This window comes from Cinclus cinclus, chromosome 2 (genome assembly GCF_963662255.1).
Source record: "Cinclus cinclus chromosome 2, bCinCin1.1, whole genome shotgun sequence".
NCBI lineage: Eukaryota > Metazoa > Chordata > Aves > Passeriformes > Cinclidae > Cinclus > Cinclus cinclus.
In genome coordinates this window covers 358,882-374,716 of record NC_085047.1, presented here as the reverse complement: position 1 = coordinate 374,716, position 15,835 = coordinate 358,882, and the positions used below count along the sequence as shown (strand labels likewise).

Below are 15,835 nucleotides of genomic sequence, written 5' to 3'. Positions count from 1 at the left end.
CACAGACCCCAGGTTTTTGGCCTATTTATGTGTGCACAGCATTGGAGGTGCTTCTGCAGAACTCACAACCTGCAGTAGGTCAAGCATTTTTCAAAATGTTTTAAAAAATATTTTCAAAAATGTTTTCAAAGTGTTCTTCAAAATCACTCTTTTTTACACTCAAGCTTGTGGCTGTTGATGAGCTCGGACTGTTACCAAGAACATTAACCCATTGTTCTATCTGTACTGTTTCGGATGAAACAATAATGTTTACACTCCTGAGTACATCGGAGGTTTTTCTCTCTCCAGTTCCCAAAGAACTGCATCCACCCTCCACTTACAGGGACACCACTCACTAACAATAAGGTTTGCCTTTTCTTCTGCTCAGCTCAGGAATCTCCTTTTCCCGTTTTCACATTTTTGAGGACAAAAAAAAAAGGAGGAGAATAAACTCTTCTCCCTGGCCTTATCTGCCGTAAAAAGGTTTGGCACCACAGCTCAACCAGGTAAACTTAAGAAGGTAAAAGGCCATGAACCTGCTTAGGCCAGGTGGCAGGCTTAAAGGGCTTTCCTCAGAGGGATAAGCCATGAAGTTGAGCTCAGTGTCTTCCCCACATCTGCTGAGGGTGCTGCCAGGGTGCCTGGGCCAGCTCAGCAAGGGAGGGAGGGATTTTTCTCAGGCTCCTAGCTCACATCACTTTGTCAGCCAAACTTACAAAGGAGCCCTTGCTGGAGCAACGCAAACATAGCTGGGAGCGCTGTCTGGCTTGGGATGCGGACCCCGTCCTGGCCTTTTGTCCTCCCACGGTCCGTGCCCCAGCCATGGCTGTCACTGACACTGCCAGCCCTGCCCGTGACTGATGAGTGTTCAGAGGCAGCTGAGGAACACGTAGAATGCAACAGTGTCCCGAGGAGACACAAAAGGGAAGGATGAAGCTTCTCTCGCTGAGCAGGAGTGGAAAGAAAGGCAGGAAAGCAGGGAGGCTGTTCCATCGTGAAAGGAGATTGGCAAAATTAGGGTTTTCTATTCTGTTCAAAATGGAGCCACGGGCTCTAGACAGTCGCTTGGGCACAATTCATTTGAAAGAAGCACTCTGCTCCTGACTTTGTGTCTGGCTGTACAGATGCCACGTGTCACTTGCAACAGCATTTGCAGGAAAGCTGGTTTCTGTCCTGCTGCTCTTTGCTATTAACAGTCCAGCTATTTAAATTGCCTCACGCTATCATATTGGTGTTTGCTTCTACTTTAGCTGAATACAAAACCAAATCAGCATGTGAAAACCAGGAACTGAAGCTCCACTGTCAGGAATCCAAGTTCCTTATCATCTACTCGGCCACCTACGGCAGATGGGCACAGGAGGAGAGCGTCTGCTCAACAAAGGCGGAGCACACCCCCCCCTTTGGTATGTTTGGGCACCATTGAGGGACGTTCTCTAGGCAGAAGCACAGGGAAGAGTGGACACAGGGGGGAGAAACTCCAGGTGCAAGAGCAATGGTGTTTTGAAGGCATCAGTGATGGAAATGTGAGAGAGGCTATTTCTGAAACTCAAACAAACTGCCCAATATGAGGGAGGAACACAGAGTAAGAAATGCAGCAAAGTAATAAGCTTTCACAGAGGTAATCAGTTCTTAGCATGACTAGCATCAAAAACTAGTTCCCTTGCCTGTCTGGAATTTAGGTGACTGAATATCAGCTGTTTGCCCCTCTTCTTCCTCCAGCTTCTGACAATGACCAGGTGACCTGAGTGTCATAATACTGTGTCTTACTGCTCCTTCTTCTCTGATACCTGTTTCTGCCATATATTCCCTGCCTTAGATGCACACTGTACGGAGAAGGTCCGTGGGGCAGGGCCATTGCTTTAGATGCTGCTGTATGACCAGACCCCAAGGCTGTGGTGGCACACTAGAATGTTAAATGTACCTGGGATTTCTCCCTGGCACCAAGTCAGGAATGTCCTAAACTGAATAATATGTTCAGTGGTGACACTGAAGGCATTAAGGTAACTTTCATGCCATGGAGAGCAACTTTTCAGCACCAGAGATGGGTGTGCTGTTCAAAGCCCTTGGTGCTACACAGGAAAGGGCAGCCCTGTGCTTAAAGGCTAAACACTGCTCCTAAGAAACATGCTTTATGTGTCATCTATGAGAAGCATCTCTGAACATCAAGAAGAGATCAACAATTACTCTTAAGAGCCCTTTGTCTGCAAGCCAATCTTTCTATTTAGTTACATAGATACTATTAAAGATGTATTGGCTGAAAATCTCAGTCTGTTCTTAGACAAGAATCTATTTAGTATTGCCAGGTCTGTGCTTCACACCGGCTCTCTTAAGCCTTCACACAGACTTAGCTGTGCCTGTCTGTTCTGTGGAGTAAACATTTTAGCAGGTCTCTGACAGGCCCCCACACCCCTAATGACAGTGGCATTAACAGGTGACACAAGGCAGAGCGGAGATGTCTTGCCTGATCAAGTGAGGCTGTCACCACATTTAGGTCTTGCATTCCAGTGACCTCTCAAAATCACTCCCTTGCCTCTAATGTCAGCACTCAGAAGTCACAGATGAGAACTCGGCAAACCTCTCCTAAGGGATAAACGTTCCCAGGATAAAGAGAAAGAACTCGCAAGAGCAACAAGCTCTGCTGTGGCCCCTGTGCACAAGCACCTGTGCAGCAACACCCTGGCTGGCACTGGTTTTGTGCTCTGTAAAGCAGCCTAAGACACTAGTAATAGGAGAGAGCAGAAAACCTGAGACAAGCACAAAGCAGATCTAGAGAAGGTAGATCCTCGTATAGATTTCCTACTACTTAATCGAAGTACTGGGCTTCTTCCTGCGTGGTACCAGTGACTTTCTACAGGCAGTGGAATTTCCAAGAGCCCCTGTGTGGTGTGGGAGTTCACATTCAGTTATCCGAAAAGACTTGGCACTTAGGAGTCAGATCAAATCGGCTCCAGATCTATCTGACTCGAGCCTGAATCTTATTTGTGTGGTTATTTAAGCACCTACAGATGAAGTGGGTGCATGACTAGAATTCTGCAATGACTGCACACCTTTCTCTCAGGGAAAACAATGGCAATTTGAATGTAATGCCTTGAGACAGCTCTTGCTTCATGAATCACAGCCCACGTACCTATTTATGTTTGCACCAAAAGCTGAATTGGCTCCAACACGCATCCATTACTGTTTCTGCTCACTCTGGTGCCACTTGGCCTAAGGGCAGCAATTAAGCGATTCCAGTTCTTTCACTGCATCACAGAGAAACTGTGAGGCGATTTTTTAGCACTATGCAGAAGAGAAATCACCCATAGGTGCTAATAACATGCCCAGAAAGTCTCTGGTGAGCTCAAAAGTTTTTTATCTCTCCATACTTGATACGGTCCTGCCAGGTGTACTGGGTATTGAACTGGATACTCCTCCAGATCTCGGGTACCTGTTGATACGTGTGATAGCAATGACAAACAGCAGCTTTGGGTTGGGACAGATGTGTTCTCAAGCATCACTCTTCTGTGAACTACCTGTCAAATCATCTGACAGAATTTCAGAGCTTTGCTTCAAAGGGAATCCAGGAAAACATAACATTTCTTTGGCAAAAAGGCTCTTTTCCATGTAGGAAATAAATTATATAAATCCATCTCTGCTGTGGGAGATATCTGTGTGGCCTTGAGCACTTGTAGGATCCTGAGCCTCACCTCCACATTTAGCATGAGTATCTACTCATGCAACTGGTTTTCTGAGCCAGTTTAATGGTAAAAAAACAGCTTCTGCAGCTGTCCAAATGCCTGGCACTGTTAAGACTGTACAGAATTTCCAGCAAGCAACTTCTCTGTTTCACTAAGACTGTCAAAAACTTCACAAGATGATTCGGGGTGTGGTTCTGTAGCAGATGGTTCTGCCTAGAGGAATCCATTGTGCCCAGCACCAAAGCAGGAAACCACAGCAATTTGTTCCTGTGTGAATTGCTGCCTTTCCTGACCCATTATCTCTTTTATATTTGTACTAACATGTGCATGAGGAAACAGAAAGTTTATTGGTCAGAAGAAGTTAAAGAATTGTGCCAGAACAGGTTACCATAGAGAGCACCAGGAAGACTGAGGTCAACAAACACTTCTCAAATAATAAATTAGTCTTGTTAATACATGAAAATACTTGAAAGAAGGCTTGGTAGAGGGTTGCCTCTAGGTTCAACTTGCAAACTAGAACACTGCAATGTCCTTCCCAGAAATTCCTCTGGATGCATACTGTCTGGTCAGATGTGTGTTCCCCCTCAAGCACCAGAGACCAGCAGAGCCCTGAATTACACCCCTGTCATGGTTCGCATTGCTGGAAGGTCGGGCTCTTTCCAGTACAGCCCTCCCTTTTACCTGGCCCCACTTCTGGAGGGTTGAGAGGCGAGGTGGGAAATTCACAAACTCTCATCACAGCTTGCACCGTGCTGTGACATACTCTGGGGTTGGGCTTTGTCCTCCTAGTCTCCTCCCAGTGGAGTTCAGGTAAGAGGGAGGGGTGAGAAAGTCAACCGAGGGGAATTTCCAAAATCCTGTAGGTTCCTTACAGTCCAACTAGGTGTCATGAGTTGTTTTAATGTAACAGGATTCTATGATGCTGTGATTCTTTTTGTTTGTTTGGATATTGCAGCTAAGTCAAAGGGCCTTATGTCTCTTACTCAGTGACTGATGGAAAAGCTTTTGGTTTCTGTCTCTTACTAGAAGATGTACTCTTTGCTTGGTGTGAGCCTGTCCCCTGGGAAGGTCTCTTGAGAGCAGAAGTAACAGCAGTGAAGGCACAAGCAGCTTCAGGCAGATCTAGATATGTTTCCACGTTGCCTTGGCACTTTGGGCATGGGACACAGGAGTCAAATTAATTTTGTGGATGCAAAAGTAAGGATAAAATAGTTCAATTTGGCTTCCACCACAAAACCCCTTGAGTCACCTCCCTCTGTGTGCAGACATCAGATATGAAAAGGGTCCTTGCCTGTGTCAGCCTGAGCAAACTGGGAACCTTAGTAGGTGCTGTGTGCCCCAAGAGGTGCCAGCAGGACCCCTGGCACCCTTTGCCCCAGTAAATGTTGTCAAGACAAAACTCTCTTAAAAGAAGAGGTTTTCAGAGCAGTGGCAGAATGAGGAGTGATTGTTTCAAGGGAGGAAGAGACCAGCCACCATTTTTAGTATCCAAATAACTTTCTTTGAAGAGGAGCAGGAAAGATCAGATTTGGCTAGTGGAAGTTGCTAGGAGCACACTGAGACACAAATCAATTAAACCAGTAATGTTTTCTTTACCAGCAGTTCAGGGGTTTCTTGCGTCTATTTTTTCATGGCTCACATTTGTGAAAGGTTTGGAAAAGTACATTTGGCCCTCAAGTCTAAAAGGAGCCAAGGAATTCCTGCCTGTGCACATGCAGGAGCAGGGAGCCTGGTTCCGGCTGTCAGGAAATGGAGAGCCACACTTGGCTCTTGCCCTTGTGTTTGGTGGGATGGATCCCCCACTCTGCACATGCATGTGCAAGGAGGGGAGAGAGACCAAGTTTAGGTTGTTTTTTTTGTACAAGAGTGCTGCCAATCACATTGTGTGTTTCTGCTGGAATCAGCAGTCCAAGTGGCCCTTTTCTGATGCATAGGCAGGACCCTGGGTGCCATGCTCTTGCATAAATTACCATATTATTTCAGCAACTTTCTTTAGGAGTCGGCAGCCTGAGTTTGCTCCAAACTCCAGTTTCCCCCTTGTCAGTTCTTGTCCCCACACTGGATATCTGGGCTCCACAAAGCACAAGCCATCCTGATTTGGAGGTGTGAAATCTTTGCTTTCAGTTGATTTTAAAAGCGAGCTCCTTATTCTTCTGTGGGTGGGCACAGCCCAGAACGCATAAAGCGGCGTAAGGAGCAGTTGGGGATGAAAGCAGTTGGAAACATTTGGAGAGGGTGGGACAGGACGCTGTCACTGGAGCCTGGCACAAGATGCTCCATCACCTGCAGGTTTTCTGTGGCAGGCTGCAAAGAAAGGGAGGGAAAGCTCCTCCTGTCTGAATTGAGAGAAGCTTTAAGAAACCAGAAGACAAATTACTTCTCATTAAAGCCACCGTGATTTATGGCATGCTATTTGCATGCCAAAACTTTCCCAAACAAAGCTCATTAGGGAGCTGAAAAGAGCCTTTGCTCCAGAAACAAGGCTTTCTACTCCAACTATTAAATAGCTGCAGTCAGATTGGATAGTTTATTATTGCATTAAGAACCTCGACTTGACACCCGTGTCCCTGTGCCATCCATAGCAGTGTCTGGTACAAAAGAGCCACCAACAGTCTTGGTGTGGAACAAGCATCTTTGGGAGAAAGGCGTGGTGAATGGAGTATTTTCCCAGCCACACACTGCTGCCTTGTCTGCCACCACTGGATGCCAGCAGCCTTTTAGCACTCCAGCAATGTGCCTTTCCAGAGGCAGGTAACTGGAAATGAATGGTAGCAGTCTAAAAAGCCCCAGGGATATCTGTGTGGAGGAAACAGCACTCTAGTCAGAAATACTGACATTGTGTATCTATGTTCATCTCCCAATTCATGGTTTCTTTGGGGCCATTCCATGAGATGCCTTTATTCAAAACACATCACTGACCTCTCCTCATCCAGTCACTGGAAAAAGGTGTTTGACCAGGAGGAGGGTAAGTTATTCAAGCTAATCCCATCACAGCTACTGGGAGAATTAGTGGGAATGTAGCAAGGCCACATGTAAACCAGACAGGGTTTTTTATTGAATCACTAAAACACAATTTTTTTTTCAGAATGCAGGAAGTTTTAAGTAGAGTTTTTATGTTATGAAAAACATATTTTTATGTTATAAGACTGTGCACATAACATCTGTCCTGTCCTGCAGAAGAAATGGGCCACGGTTTGCATTTACTCACCTGTAGCACCAGTAAAGCCTTGGGAGGTTCTCCAAAAACTGGCCTGCCAAGAACCTGCAGGCATATGATGACTGGCTCCTCAGGGAGAGGAGCCAAATACAACATGGATAGAGATGACAAGACGCTATTAAGTCCCACAGAAACATGAGCAAATGCAAAATGAAACATAACATTTTTCATGTAGCCGTACCTCTGAATATGTAGAAAACCGTCAGCACAGCATCCCTCCTGGGAGCTACTCCTTTGAGAGTAGCTCCCAGGGCAGGAAATTCTATAGGAAAACATAATTCAGTTTGCCAGTTTGCTGCTGTACTCTCAATCCATTCACTTATGAATCACCTGACAATTCCTCCTGATACTCTCCACTTGGTTTTGTACTCGCCGAAGTAAGCCAAGGGCTGTCTAAAGCATCCATCCAAATATATCCTCACTCATCTGAAACTACCAGGGAGGGAAACTAAAACTGCTGAGTTACTTAATCAGAACTACCCACTTTAAGAAGAACTACCTGCTTTAGGTCAGCCCTTCTCTGCATTCCCAGCAGTCTCTTGGGACACACACAGGTATTGGGATTTTACGTCTCTGAAAAGTCAAAGAACTCTATTCTAAAATCCATGTCCAAAGCAACCCACAAGCCCTCTGCCAGACAGATCAGCCCAATATTTCCTGATGGCTCTACCCAGGTATACGACTTATTTAGTGATGGTGTCAGGAAGTTAACTCAAAAAATCACAAATCTGCTCCATTTTCACACATTAAATCTCAAGAACTCCGTCTCAAACCTTCTCTTCTTTTCAAACAGATGTGGGGAACCTTTGGAGTGTCTTTGCAAACTGTGTTTGTCCTTCATCTAAAGAGGCAGAAATGAGTTTCAGCAGTTGGCACGTGACTGGAGGCCATCCTTTATTGTAGGAAGAGGGACTTTCTTAATGCCCAGAGAATGATGTTTCAGACCTCTAGAGCACCCTTGCCTCAGAAGCCTGGAGTGAGACATATCTGTCATACACAGAAAACTGCAGTGTCTGGGATGATGCAGAAAAATTCAGAGAAGGATTACGTGGGCTTGGAGTTTAGCACACGTGGATAAAGAGAACTTAATCACATTTAGAGACGTTCTTTTTTTTTTCAAAGCAGAGTGTGACTCACACACTTTCCCACTCAAATAATTTCAGCTCCAGTGCAAAGCCCATTCTTGGAAGCCACAAGGTTCCCTGGTTAAATATTGAGCCCATTTTGACCTCTTCATAGTAAATCAAAAGCTACTTTTTAATACCCTGAACTTCCCTGTAGCCTGAGCTGTTGCAACACATAAAAATTGATCTCACCTGACTTGAACTGAACTTGGATATCCAGTCAATTCATCTCAGTAACCTGGGGCCAAGAAACAGACTTGGAAACAGCATTTCATCTCTCTTGATTGGAGATGGAATAGATTGAGCACCATTTGGATGGGCTTATTTTTCCCAAGACATCCAGAGTAGAATATCGAGACCCTTTATTGAGCACCTGTTTGGAGCTTAACAAGACTCCTCCTGCACCCTTAGTGTGCACCTGTAAGGCAACATGGGAGAGTTATCTCGCTGCAAGTTCACGTTTTTATTGCAGCTGACTTCCTTGCACTGACATATCTTAATACTTACCTCTGAAATCCTGCTAAGGCAAGGTTACACCTGAGATCAGGTGCAGATTTGTATCTCTAGTCATGCATCCAGCAGGTCTCATTTCAGATAACACCAGGGTGTTGTGTATTTACTGTACATATTTTTTTCTTTCAGACTGTTTATCTTACACAGCGCTGGAAGTGTTATCGAAGAAGTGTTATGGGAAACAGAGATGCAAAATCATTGTCACTAGCCGGGATTTTGGAAGTCCGTGCCTACCTGGAGTGACAAAATACCTAAATGTCAGCTATGCATGTGGTAAGAGCAAATGCACAGTCATTGTCAAGCTCTCATTTCTGCTTGCAATGACACATACACGTCCACATATGGGCACCGAGCTCCCCTGAAGATCCGCTTCCCTTTAACACAGGAAGTTTGTGACAGCCATACAAAATACATGAGCAGCCCCCTGGGCACAGCAGCACATAACAAACACTCTGGCACTAAGGGGTTTTTTGCTATTAAAAAATGCAACCAACAATAAAGTATCAACTATGCTGTTCAATACTTTTGAGAAATACTATCAAGATAAGAGTTTGTTCCACAGAGATCACCTGCAACAGAGCTAGGAAAAATAACGTGGCATTGCCTGGCATCAGTGCAGGCAAAACAGTCCAGCAAAACTGAAGTACTGTGTACAAGCCCAGTCCTGAAACCTGACTCATGTGAGTACATCTACAGTGTCTCCCACACAGAGGGCTTTCCTTTGCTATGGCAAGGAAAGTGAAGGTTTATGAAGAGTAAAGGCTTGAGGGCATACATCTTTTGCAGGATTGAAACGTACTTCAGCTCATTCCTCAGAAAAGAGGGAATGGTTTTCCATATTGTTTTCTATAGACTAATATAATTTCATCAGAGGTGAGCAGAATTCCCAAAAATACTTCAACAGGAGCAGCTCCACAGGCACAGACTGAAGAGTCCTTTGGCTGCATCCCTATGAGAAGCAGTAAAAGGCACAGGTTACCTGAGACATGCTTTTAAAAACAGCAGTGTAGGACTGATGGCCAGATTACCTCTACCTGAAGATCAGAGGAAAATAACCCCCAAGTGATTTTCAGTCTCCCCAGGAACTGACTGTCAGCCGTGAAAGGTGGTGCAGTAATTCAGCTTCCTATTATTGGAGAGACCTGGGAATCTGCCATTGCACCAATACATTTTATTGTTGTGCAGCTGCCTTTATGAATGAGTTAAGGTAATTCTCTTTAATTAGCACGAATCTAATTACAACAAGTTGCTCCTCTTTGCACCTCTGTGTACCAGAAAAGCAGAGTGAGTTTGTTCACCCTGGAGTTATGCACTCTGTTGTATAGGGATCTGGTTTTGCAAAAACACGTGGGCAACAAATAGTGCTCTTTTGTGTTGCTGGCATATTTGGAAGAGTTTTTTTCTGCCGGATCTTACTGGGCTGTGCCATCTGAAGCATTAGCCAATGGTTTGCAGGTCTGATTATTTTACAGAGCATCTAATGAACACGAGAAGAATTTGGCATATTCCAGAATGACATTTTACATTGCTTCTCCTCACTAGAGGATGCCTGCTAATCTGACGCTTCCCAAGATAATGCAAATAGATCTCTCCCTGCAGTGACAGGAATTCAGCAGAGCGGAGCACTTTTGTTATCAGGGCTGTGCCACACTTTGAAGTATTTCTGTCCTAGTCAGGAATGTGAAAAAACCCCATACTCCCCACCCAGTGGTCAGCAGCTGTTTAGGGGTAGTGAGTCTGTCTGCATTTTTACATTTGCAGTTCATTCCTGGCAGTAAAAACATGACAGGAACCGGGAGGTGCCGACTTCTTGAAGTCTCAGTGCTCCCAGTGACCTGCTCAGCATCATCTCCTGTCTGTGTGAGGTGGGACCTCCTGGCTGTTGCTGAGCCTGCACTTGAGGATCATGGAATCCTCTCTCAGGAAACATGGCTCCTGCAGCCCTGTGGATGCCACACTCCACGGATGCCAGAGTCCCTCTGCGGGCTGCCTTTGGCAGCCTGCAGGAGGTGACTGACTCCTACTTGCCAAAGTGGTGCTGGCACAAGTTGTCATACAGATGTGACTATCTTCATAAAAAATTCTATGCTGGTACCAGACGTTCTGTTCTGCGACCCGATGTAGCCTATACTAGTTCAAGTCCTTGTGTCTGAAAGGTCCCATAATGAACATAAGCAATGCAAGCAGCCAGGGGCTCTTTCTCTCCATGCCATTTTGAATGCAACATTCCCCTACGATAAATACTCCAATGGCATAGGGGAAAAGAGCAAGCAAAGCCCTGGGGAGCTCCCCCCAGCAGTGTAGCAGGAGGAACATCAGCACAGGTGAGGGAGTACCAGGCCATGCCACAGGAGCTTCAGTCCCGTGTGGGCACTGGAGACAGAACATCCTCTCGGGACGCTGTTCATAACAGAGGCATGTTGTTCAGAACAGCCAGGCCTGCAAATGCAGACTGCAGGCTGGAAACAATCCTGCTCCATCTGCCCCGCACACCGAGGAAAGTATTCTGCCACTGGAAAACAGCTACAAGCTACCACGATATACAAGACAAAACAGAAATGAGCTTATTTACCCCTGTATCTGTTGGTGTTCCATTGCAAACAGGAGCTAAGACTCCCAAAAGGATTCCTTCATCAGGAAAGGAAACAGCTCTGACTTGGAGCCCACACAGAAAGAAAAGTTCTGCTCAGAAAGAAGTGCTATTTTTAGTTGTTTTCCAAATGAAAACTATGCTAAGCTGCAAACCTCAGTCTCCTCTGTTTCGCTTAACTCTCTCAACACTATTTCTTGACAAGTGTTTCTATGTGGGATAGAGGTGAGTGTCATATTTGAAATTTCTTCCTGTTTTATCCCCCATCAGTCTGAAAATCAGTCAATCTGCCTTCACATAGTACAGGAACAGGTGCCAAGATCTGGGTGGATGAAGGGCCCACTCATCCATTACAGAATATGTGAACTCTCAGTGTCTATACAACGTAGTTCTTTCAATTATTTGAAGAGGACTGTGAATGCTTATCAAGGGAATAAATTAATTACAGGAGAAAGATGCAGCTCATTTATTCCCATCCTACCCACCTTCCTCAGCAACTGCCCATCTCAGAAGCTTCACAAATGACATCGCACGAGACTTCCAACATTTATCTTAGAATTATAGTCAATTATCCCCATCCAAACCCAGTAACTAGATGCAACTCAGCATCTGGCTGTAGCCCAGTTTATGCTGAATTTAGAGGCCAGTTTTGTCTCCACCCACTGGTTGGCACACCGTTGAGGGGTTGAAAACAAGGGGCAGGTTGCCAGGCTGAATGGAGATGCACTGATGTTCCTGGAGCAGGTTGGTGTGTGAATCCAGTCACAGGCCCAGAGCTGTCCCGACATCGCAAGAACCGCTCAGTCACTAAGGTTAGAAAAGACCTCCAAGATCGAGTCCAACCTTCAATACCACAGCCAGGGACCCAGTTAACCAACCCAGGGTTAGCAGTGGGATTCATAATTAACTGGGGAGAGGGTTCTTAAAACTAAGAGAACACAATTTGTCTTTTGTCTTTGCAGTTCCTAAACTTATCCTCACAGCTGTCAACCCCCTGGTCCCTGACAACAGGTCTTCCATCAAACAGAACAACGGTATGTACCACCACAGACACAGGGTTTGGGAAGAGGTAGTGGAAACCCTGCTGAAAGAGCTGCTCTTCCCTTTGGAGTGCAGAGGACAGGCTGGGAGTGGGATGTGAGCACAGTCCTGCAGCCACAGCAACGCTGCGGGAAGAATGACCTGCCCAGCCTGCCCAGAGCCAATATGCTGGGAAGAGTAAAAGTGAAATTGTAGCTGTTTCAGGGTGAAGAATCTTTTAAAAGTTATGCCAACGCCAGCTCTTCCCGAAGGCCACAAAGTTAGGTGTGTCCCCAGTAACAGGAGCACATGGCATGGCTGGGCTGAGAAGGCCACTGGCGAACTATAAACCTTCATAAAGTAAAATTATTTCAGAAACCACAGTGGGAATAGGCACAAGGGGTTTCACTTGGCAATAGACTCTTTTAAATGAATTTGCCATTTTCTAGATATTTGATAATTTTAACAATTTGTTAATTATACTTAATTTAACTTATCAACCATTTTTTGGTCTCATGCTCTGCAGCTCCTTCTGCATGGCACTGGCCTGCCTGTGTTTTGGGTGGGCTTGTTGTCTGGGAAGTTACTGGGTGAATATCAGTTTAGTAGCTTCATTGGATTTGCTTTACCTCCTCATGTCACAGGTGTTGACCTTGATCCAAGGGAATCGAGACTTCCAAAGAAAGATGGAACTATTGTTAGCTCTAACTACTTGGCTACACTTGCATACATTAGAGGTAGGAAAATGAAGCTGAGCTTGTCTGGCTCACCAAATCGTGGCGTTGTGGGAAAAGGGAGGATCAACTCTGAAGGTTGCAACTAGTAATCCCATATATATGGTAATGGTATTACAATACAATCACAATCTTGTGGATGGAACAATCCCAGCGTAAGTGATATTTAGGGAATATTCCTTACCTTGAAGGACTCAAACTCTCTTAGCAACTGCAGCCAAGACACTTTTAAATTTTCGATGGGGACTGTTGGTTGTTCAGTAGTTCTGAAATCCTGGTCCTGACCTGTAAGAGCACTGGAGCCATCCGTCTTTGGAAATGCTGGGTTTCATACATACACGGATCATCAAGGAGTAATTAAAAAAAAGGCAAAAAGCCATCCCAAACCCAGCCGTCTCTGCCGTGAGATGAAGCAGGTTTAGTGACTTAGCAACACAAAGTGCGAAGGAAGAAAAGTGCTCCCTACTCAGGCTGCCCTGGAGATGCTGCTGAGGCCCTGCCGAGCCCAGAGTCGCTCTTCTCACCCCACCCTGTTTGTGTGGGCAAGGTCCATTTTAGCAGGATGGCTGGAAAGACCAAACAAGGTGTGCAGAGTTCTGGCAGCTGGTTGAAAACAGCACTGAGCTGCTCATGAAGGGCTGGGGCCACATTATTATTTTACAGTGTTAAAACCAGACTGGATTTTTGCTCAGCAGTTGAGCGAGGCAGAGCTGGCAGGGCTGGGCTGTCAGTGTCGGGAGGTTTGGTTGCCCTGTGGCTACTGGACACTGCAAGAATGGCAGCTGGGGGTTTGTAACCAGCCTTGGCAGTTTGTAAAATGACTAATCCCTGGCTTTCTTGCCTGCAGATCATCCTGAAAGAGCCGCTCTCCTGTTTGTGTCCAGTGTTTGTGTGGGACTAATCCTCACACTGTGTGCCTTGGTGATCTGTGTGTCATGTCCTAGGGACATCCAGAAACTGCACAGGAAGAGGGATCAGCTGGTGCCAGAGAGTGCCAGAGCCTACCAGAGCAGTGAACAGCAGGAGGAAGAGGAGGAGGAGGACTCCTCCCTTTCAAACAGCCAGGACGACATAGACGGACTTTACAGACCTTCTTACTCAGGTTATAACTCAGCAGAGGCAGCAGAACTGGCCGAAAGGATTGAGCGCAGGGAGCAGATCATACAGGAAATTTGGATGAACAGTGGTTTGGATATGACACCCCCTAGAAATATGAATACATTTTATATTAATGAACAATAAATGGCTTATTTTGGATGACACTCTATCCCTTTTTTAAAAAAAAAGTAAAAAAAGAATGTACCTTCTGTGAAGGAACATTTGTATCAGTGAATATAATTATTTGTAAAATAAAAAGAAATATATGCAATAAAAGCAGGGTTTCATGCCCTTGTCTGTCTATAAATCCTTCTTTGAAAAACACTCTACAGTTTCAACTCATGGTACGGATTACTTCTCACTGTAATTGGGATCAACTGCCAAATGCATGGTTAGGAATATTAAAAAAAAGTGGAAAATATTTAAGCAGACATATTCAACCATCAGAACAGACCTGCCCAAGATGCACTGGGTTTTTCTCATCGTAAAGCAGGGTTAGGGCCAGCACTTGAACACAGGTCATAGTCTCAGGATTTTCTATCAGTTTGCAATCTTCACTTGAAAATTGTTAAGACCAGCCAGATTGGGTTTCAGTTGGAGAGAAAATTAAATCAGTAATGTACCTAAGCTGAAACCACAAGAGTCTTCCTGTCTTAAAAATGTCTCCAATATTTTAGCTGCAGCCCATAGGGAATTTACTGAACAAAAGGAGGAAAAATGTCACTTCCTATTGGTAATACTTCATGGGTTCACTGTGCTTCCCAACTCAGATGCTGTGTGTCCAGGTAGACCGTAGTATGAAACACTTGGAAAGAAAACAGTGACACGACTTGTCATTTCCTACTGATACAAAGTCAAATTAAGCCTGGAAAAACTTTAAAGGGAGGAAGGGAGCTTGCTCGGATGACTAAGGCACAATCCTGTGTTCAACTGGAAAAATCTCACCCGCAATTAGCATCCTATCAGCGGAAGGAAGAGAGGTTAAGGAGATGGACAGAGGGTTGAGGTTGTCCAGAGCACTGGGAAACTGCAGGAGAGGCTGTGAACAGCTCAAGCGCCTGGCTGCAATCCCGCTGGGCCACTGCTCTCCCCTTTCAAGCAGGAAGTCATCGTGCTGTGCACGATATTGATTCATAGGTTTAGGGCTGGAGAAGCCCATGCCCTGGTCCTGACGCAGGAAGAAGGCAAGTTTGTCTTTGGGGAGGGCTCTGGGCCAGAGCTGGCTCCTTCCTCCTGGCTGATGGGACAGGTGCCACCCATTTCCTGGTCAGACACAAAGGGACTACATCCCAACAATTCCTCCTGCTGACAAACCATCCTAGTGGAAAAAACCTGATCCTCTTATTTTTACTGGAGCAGGCTCTGGCCCGCAGGGCTGAGGGCAGGGGCTCCAGGGGCCCCTGCTCTTGTGGGCTCCCCAAAACTCTCACTCCAGGTGAAACTCCCTTCTGGAGAGCCTGGGTCCAGCTCATCTCCAGCTGATCTGTTTTCAAAGTTATCTGTCTGGCAGCTAAAATGTCTGCATCTTCTTCCCTCCTTTTTTTAGTGGGAAGGCTCAGTGGGGTTTCAGCCCATAAGCTGGCATACTAACAAAAGCCAGGAGTTATCTTTCCTTAAAACTTCACTTTGCTCAAGACTAGGCAAGGTCAACGTGCCCTTGGGGGGGGAGGGCCCTGGAGAACACCTGCTCCATCCAAAGGTGGGACTCTACAACCTTTCTGGGCAACCTGTGCCAGTGCTTGGCCACTCCCACAGTGACAAAGTGCTCCCCGATGTTCAAAGGGACCCTCTCGTGTTTCACTTGGTGCCCCTTGCCTTTGCTCCTGCCACTGGGCATGCAGGTCCCTTCCCCACTTTGTTCACTTCATCCAGGCATCCAGCCA

At 45.7% G+C, this 15,835-nt stretch overlaps 1 protein-coding gene across 1 annotated transcript in view; it reads left to right on the top strand.

Moving 5' to 3' along the window:
• EVA1C (eva-1 homolog C) overlaps nt 1–14,096 on the top strand; it is a 32,178-nt gene extending 18,082 nt beyond the window's left edge. The window contains exons 4-8 of the mRNA XM_062510903.1: nt 1,230–1,382; nt 8,640–8,783; nt 12,063–12,134; nt 12,765–12,857; nt 13,702–14,096. Coding sequence (XP_062366887.1) covers nt 1,230–1,382; nt 8,640–8,783; nt 12,063–12,134; nt 12,765–12,857; nt 13,702–14,096 — 857 coding nt within the window. The remainder of the gene's footprint in view (nt 1–1,229; nt 1,383–8,639; nt 8,784–12,062; nt 12,135–12,764; nt 12,858–13,701) is intronic.
• Nucleotides 14,097–15,835: the final 1,739 nt, after the last annotated feature.